At 30.0% G+C, this 7809-nt stretch overlaps 1 protein-coding gene across 1 annotated transcript in view; it reads left to right on the forward strand.

The window, feature by feature from the left end:
* LOC106458364 (eukaryotic translation initiation factor 1) overlaps nucleotides 1–7809 on the forward strand; it is a 14922-nt gene that overhangs the window by 3208 nt on the left and 3905 nt on the right. The window contains exon 2 of the mRNA XM_013917871.2: nucleotides 4818–4978. Coding sequence (XP_013773325.1) covers nucleotides 4818–4978 — 161 coding nt within the window. The remainder of the gene's footprint in view (nucleotides 1–4817; nucleotides 4979–7809) is intronic.

Here is a 7809-nt window from a genome sequence, read left to right on the forward strand (position 1 = left end):
AAAATTTTCAAATTTCACATGCAAAATCTTAGTTATCAAATGTTTCTTAAGAAAAAAACTGTATTTTATCTGTATTTTTAGTAATTAATCTCTGTACGGGTTCGGTAGATTTGACCAATCGTGCAACCACCATAAAAAATTAGGAAATATAAATTATGGCTCTTTCATTTTGGAATGAGTGCAAATTATAACACAAAAACATAAATGTTTAGATTAAATAGATTAACGCTCATAACATTATACATTTATATATATTTATTATTTTTATTATATTGAATTTTCAGCCGAGCCTTGCTAACAATTGAGAAGTTATAATGATGCGGCTCACATACACTTATGTTACCGTATCCAATAACATAAAACTGACCTTTGTTCTGTGCAAGGTAACTTGGCTTGGCTGTGTTTTAGTCGACTAGTATTTTGTAAAATACAGTCACATTGCAATTATTATACATTATATATGTGTATAGATTATTGCTATTTAGAAATAAGTTCTTAAGCATATTTTTTTAAAACATAGAACAGTGACTAAAGAAGTAAAGCAAACAATTATATCTTCTAGTTACGACCTTTGTACTCTGTTGCTGCTTGACATAGGTTGCTGAGCCTTTAACAAAATTGCATTTGGAGGATATGAAACAAAATATTTTTTTTAGGTTCTATATATACATTTTATATATACCAAAAATCATAAATTACTTCATTAATACCATAGAATTCCAATATAATTTATCAAGCTTAGTAATTAATATGTATTTTAGTCTAAAACAAATATGAAGATTTGAGCAGACTAAAGACACACCCTACCTCGTTGAAATATTGGTTCAAAAGAAATAAATGGCACCAAGTCTGTTAAAATGGCCGAGAAAGCCATTAGGGGGACATTCTGAGCTTCTGATTGGTTATTCATGTCATATATAGAAGTAAGTGTATATAAGGGAGCATTTCCAAAATGGAAAGAGTCGGGCAGGGTACCACTGATTTATTACATGAGCAATATCTTAGCTAACTGAAAAGATAAGAGGCTGTTATTTTATATTCTAGCTTGTCAGTATTGGTAATTTGAGTTTCTAATTTGTACGAAACTATAGACTTAGTATTTTGACTTCACAAACATGTAATTTGAACCAGTGCTGCATTCAACATACCATGTGACACACAAAAATCAATGTTTATCTATTTTTTTAATATTTGCTTTTAAATTAAGAAATTGAGTAATGTATAGTACCAAAATTTGAATTATAATCTACAGTGTGATACCAAAGTTATTGTCATAAATTCTTGAAATGGTAGTTCAATAACATTTTGAATGCAAATCAACAAACGAGATGACATGGCCTTTCAGTTGTGACTCATTTCGAAAGGTTTGATGTACAGTTCTTTACTCAACACCAGTAACATAAAATATTTTGGGTAACTTGACACACTTTCACGGTTCATTATCCCTTATTTTTCAGTGGACTAACTTGTTATTTGTGAATTTCCTTTCCTCACCAAAGTGTGAATTTCAGGGAAAAAGAGATGATATGGAGACAATGTATTCTTGGATTTACACTTACAGCTCATTGATATTGCTTGGAAGAGGGAAGCAAGTAACTAAAGTAGGCCTTATAGTCATGGAACATAAGCAGTTTGTTTGGTTTTGATTAATTGTCCTTTACTAATAACCTGAAATACTATAGGTGTTTAATTAACATGTGACATACTGCCACATTTAATGACACTTTGCTGGCTAAGTGGTTATCTGTGAATATCCTTTACCACTGACCTACCCCCTCCATAATTAGAAAAATTCCCAAGCTTTTTCAGTAAGATAGTCTTTGTTAATTCTTTATACTTGTGTGAAAGGATTGCAGGGCTTTACACTGGAAAATGTTCATTTTATTTTGAAGTTAAATTTTAAATATGTCCTACACATCATCATTACCACATGTCCAGTTCTAACAGTACTGCATTCAGGTACTTGTACTCAGTATTAGGAATAAGTATATCACAAAATTTACCTACTATATATATTATAAAATGGTCTTAACAGTAATGTATCTATTTACAAACTGTTGCTTTTTAGTCAAAAACAAAGGTTAAAAAAGTAGGAGAACCCATAGTAGCGCTACTAGTACTAGATGGGTTGGTAGGTAATGAGCCCTACACATGCCCTATCTATTTTTATGTAATAGCCCATTGCAAAAATGATTCAACATTCCAAGAAATACTAAGATGCACATCTAAAACAAATACAAGCTACACACCTGAATCAAGTCAATTCTAAACCACTTTACAAGTATACATTTTGGATATAACATATAGTAGTACAGTTTGCACAATAGATATTGGTTGACAGAAGAAATAGTCTGCACAACCCATGCATAAAACAGAATTCTCATGTTATTGGTATAGGAACCTGATAATCTTTAAAATGTGTCACTACTAGTATCATGAACCATAATAGGGGTTCATAATAGAAATTTCACAGGGCAAAAACCATCTTAAAAAGTAGATTTGTTCTTGAAATAACACTCAAGACCTTCTATCTCAATGGCGTAGAATGATAAAATATAATAGCAAAAAAAGTTGATTTTCCGATTGTAAGACAAATTCAAAATTCATCCATTTGTTCTTCATATTATTGTTTCACAAACTTGCAGAAAAAATGACTACAAATGTTTTATTTAAACCTGGGCAAATCTATTAAAAAACTTCTACATAGGTCATAGGACTATTTTTGTATTGATTCTTGAAAGAGGAAAGTTTTTCATCGCTTCTAGCCAAGATTCTCTTCGAAACCATTCAAGAACCAAAACATACAGCAAAAACGGTTAGGTATACTGCGACAACATCTATGCATGGCTACTAAACAAATTCCTTCAAAGGTTGTAGGAATATTTTTAAGTTCTTGAAAGTCGAGATTTCCATCCTCTAAAACTTTACAAGTTCTTTGTTACCAACGTAAGCTCTTTGAAGCCATTTATATTATATTAGTTGGAAACGCTGTTTTATTAAATTAAACATGGTGTATATTTATAACAGTATCTCCAGTCTTATTAATATTGATTATAGTTTTATAAGTCGTTACAGAAAAACAGCTATGAATATTTTACTGAAACCTGGACAGTAGTAATTGATGTGGTATTGAGTATGTCATAGGGTAGTTTTAAAATTAATTCAAGCACCTTCATTTTTTTGCCTTGAATAATTTCTCACTTCACTTTCTGCCATTGAAAAAATCAGGTGTACTTTGGAAAATGAAAATATTTCCAAACAAAAGATTTAAATATTGTTGGACGGTCTACAAAGCCTATAACTTCTTTATTTTTACTTGTAATCACAACAGCAGACTAATCTTCTTGATATAAAACATATGCTGTTTCAGAATCGCTATCAGGAACTGCTTGATAGCAAGAGAACTATTGACTTGAATAATTCAGCATCCTCATTTGGATATTGGCTGAATATATCAACTTGATTACTCAGGCTAGGGGAAGTTTGATATGGCTAATATATGTCATGAAACCATATCATGAATAACATTTTCAAGCATAGGTATAAGGAAAATTTGATTGAAATTGTATAGCACAAAGCTAATCATTATTGTTTGCTGTTGAAATACTGTTGTAAAAGTTTATCACTGTGTTAGTCTGTGTTACTGTAAAGCATTACATGTATAGTCATGCAGTAGCAAGTAGTTATGGTTCTGATTGAAGATATTGAAGCAATTTGGCAGTTTTCTTACTGTATCTGTGTGCATGTTGAACAAAATAACTGTGCTTCATGCTTCATTTTTCTCTGACAAAAATTTTAAAGTATTGAAAATATTTGGTACCACCATTAGCCTAGAGGTAACAGCTTGAGAGGGTAATTTTTTTTTATCCACAAATTTATCCCTCAGATTTTGATAATTTTATTACACTGTTATACATTGATTATGCACTCTTCTCTCAGTGTCATAATTGTTCTACTTAGTTCTTTAATGCATCTTCCTTATTCAGAGGCGGTAATAATGGGATTGTCCAGCAGGTGATAGGCTCATTCTCCACAATAAGACTTTCATTTTAGCATGGACATTGTATATCATCTTTCCATGCTGGTCTTTAATTGCATCCAAATTATAATTATTTTGAGGACCATTTCTTGGTTTTATAGCTTCAATTTCTCAGATTTTAATTGAAATTTTCCACTGCAGATCCCAGATTTCTTTGCGTCACTTAGTTCTGTTGACAGTTCTGATCTCTGCTCCTTTCACATCTTTTATCTCTATTGTATCATTGGATACTTTTCATTAATTTGAGTTAAACTGAATCAAATTTTCTTTGTTAAAAATTTATTTGCAACATCTCATGCTGTTTCACAGTTGTTCTCCACATCAATTGTTTTATATGATCAGTGACTACATTGTTTTAGTCAATTCCATTTGGGTACAGAGATTTTTACATAATTATCATCCAACTTTTCACAACTGTATCTTGTTTTTGTTAAATATACAAAGATTTTAATGTATTTTACAGTCATACTTCTATTATAATTTAAAAAAAACAACAGCTTATTGTTGTCAGTTTTGCATATCCTTATAGTTCAGTGAAATTCATATAAATCAACTTTGGTTTTTGTTGCCTCAAAATTTAGTTGGTTTTATGCATGAAATATGAATGTCACAATTTTATAAGTGCATTTTACACAAGTGTGTCCAGCATTGTAGCATTTTTCTAGTTGTTAGTTATGCACCAGACAGTATGCTCAATTATTTTTGAATATGTATAAATATTTCCTATTAAGTTTTTTTTTAGTATATTAATTAATTTATTTTTATTTTTAACCCGTAGACCCCTTTGCCGATGCCATCAGGGCTGATGAGCAGAGTGGTGTTCAGGACGGATTAATTCACATCCGAATCCAGCAACGAAGTGGCCGAAAAACTTTAACTACCGTTCAGGGTATTTCAGACGACTACGACAAGAAGAAGATTGTAAAAGCTTGCAAAAAGGTTTGTTTAAAACTATATATCATCTATATGTTCTTGTTTGGTACTTGGATATTTTATAATGTAGGATCCAAACCTCCTAATGCAAGTTTCTGTGTAATCTGATAAGAATAAGGAGAGTCTTTTTAAAGGTTATGCTAAAAAACATATTTTATCATATTAGAAAGAGGAAAATTTGAGAACTTTTTTCTTTTTTGTGCAATTCTGTTACAGTACTTAAGTAATGGTAAATTATTAGTTTCATTCAGTGAGGTTAAATGTGTATGTAAATGAAGTAATTGTGATGTAAACGTAAGAACAATTAGTGATGCTGATATATAGTAAAGAATTTATTTTGTTCATACTTGAGGCCCTGTTATCTTGGCAAGTAAAGCATCATTTAAGGATACTGTAATAACTCGAAGGAGAATTGTTCAAGTCCATTTAGATATTTCCTTTAAAACCAGAAGCTTTTAGAAAATAGATTTCACCAAATTAATGTAAATTACTTAGAGTTTTACTTATAATTTTCATATACTTTAGTGGCTATTGTGTTGATGGTGATAATAAAAATTATTCCTTAAATATTGTACATATTGTTATATTTTTAAAGTTTAACAAGAAAGGAAAAGTTTAAATTGGAGAAAAATTGATACATCAATAGGTGGGCACACAATGATTTGTAAGCATAAGGAACATTTTTTATTCTTGGTGGAACATACTAAATGTTTTGACAGAACATTGGTTTGTCTTCTTCAACATATATATATATGTGTGTGTGTATGTGTGTGTGTGTGTGTATGTATGTATGTATAGTATCAAGCATAGGCTCACCATTACAAAGTTTGTTGCTAAATGCTCAGTCAAAAAATTAAACCCTCTACTTGAGACCAACCCACATTCTCTCAAAAACTCTCTAGACTTTGTCAATAAAATCAAAAACTTCAAACTTTACTCTTTCAGCATGGGCTTGGTCCCTGGGATCGACTTTGTAACCATTTTGTACTTGTTATAATTTTCATGCTATAACTTTTAAATTAGTAAGTGTATGTTCACAAAATTTGGCAGATTATCAGTAAACATTAAAAAACTTTTATATGCAGAATATTTTTTTTTTTTTTAAGTATTAAGGTTTGTTAAGCAATGTTTTTCTTATGCATTTTTCTTTTTGCATATTGTCTATCCGAAATGCAAAGTAATTTTTATTTTAAGATTAAAAATACTTTTATGCATCAGAAAATATTCAAATTTCACATGCAAAATCTTTATGATGTCCAGATAGCTATAAAACATTTCTTGAAAAAAATTTATATTTTATCTGTTATTTTCACTAATGAGTCTGTACTGTTTTGGTTGATTTGACCAATCTTGTAACCACCATAAAAAAAAAATTAGGAAATAAATATAAATTATGCTTTTTTTCATTCTAGAATGACTTCGGATTATAACACAAATACAAATGTTTATACTGAATAACTTAAATCTCATAACATTTATATATATTTATTAATTTGATTATATTGACTTTCCAGCCGTGCCTGGCTAACATTACAAAAAGTACAGTGATGTGGCACACATGCTCTCTGTTAACATATCCAGTAATATAAAACTTGCCTTTAGTCTTTACAAAGTGACCTGTCTTGGCTAGGTTTTTGATTGGACTAGTATTTTGTAAAATAGTCACATCTCAATTATTATACATTATATATATATATATACACATTATTACTATTTACAGATGAATTCTTAAACCTATTTTTTTAAACATAGAACAGTAAATAAAGTAAAGCAATCAATTCTCTTCTAGTTACAACCTTTGTACTCATTCGCTACTTGTTGTAGGTTGCTAAACCTTATAAAATTTCGTATATCAAGTCTTTATATATACAGTTGAAATACCTAAAAATAATAAATTACTGTATTGATACCATAGAATTCTACTATAATTTATCAAGCTTAGTAATTAAACTGTATTTGGATCTAGAAAAATATGAAATTTCTAACAGGCTAAAGACTCTCCTTACCAGCTTGAAGTTTTGTATCGAAAGAACATGATGATGTTGTAACACTTGAAAATGGCTGAGAAACCCATTAGGGAAATATTCTGAGCTTTTGATTGGTTATTCAAATGTCAGACAGAAGTAAGTGTATATAAGAGAGCGTTTCCAAAAATGGAAAGAGGTGAGGGGGGGGGCACTGTGTTTGATTCAGTATATGAGCAATATCTCAGCAAATTGAAAAGATAAGTGTCTTATTTTATATTCTAGCTTGTTAATATTGGTAATTTGAGTTTCTAATTTCTGCAAAACTATACCTAGTATTTTCACTTCACAAGCATCTAATTTGAACCAGTGCTGCATTCAACATACCACATGAAACACAAAAATCGATATTTATCTGTGTTTTTAATATTTGCTTTTAAATTAAGAAATTGAGTAATATATAATACTAAAATTTGAATTATCTACGGTTTGATACTAAAGTTATTGCCATAATTTCATGAAATAGTACTTCAGTGTATTCAGAGTGAATCATGACTCAGCAATTAAAAGAATAATGCTCCATACACCTTTGGTCTGTTGAGCATATTCCTGGCACCACTGTAGGCAAGCTATTTTATGCCTTGTTGCAAGCAAAACATGCCTCATTGGCCAATTAGAGCTGGGGGATAAGTGGAATTTGCTCTTTCATATTTTTTTAGACTAAAATACATCTTAGTTACTAAGCTTGATAAATTATAGTGGAATTCTATGGTATTGATGTACTTATTTATGATTTTTTAGTTATCAAATGTATATATAAAACCTAAAAAAAATATTTTGTTTCATATCCTCCACGTGCAAATTTTTTAAAGG

This window comes from Limulus polyphemus, unplaced genomic scaffold (genome assembly GCF_000517525.1).
Source record: "Limulus polyphemus unplaced genomic scaffold, Limulus_polyphemus-2.1.2 Scaffold451, whole genome shotgun sequence".
NCBI lineage: Eukaryota > Metazoa > Arthropoda > Merostomata > Xiphosura > Limulidae > Limulus > Limulus polyphemus.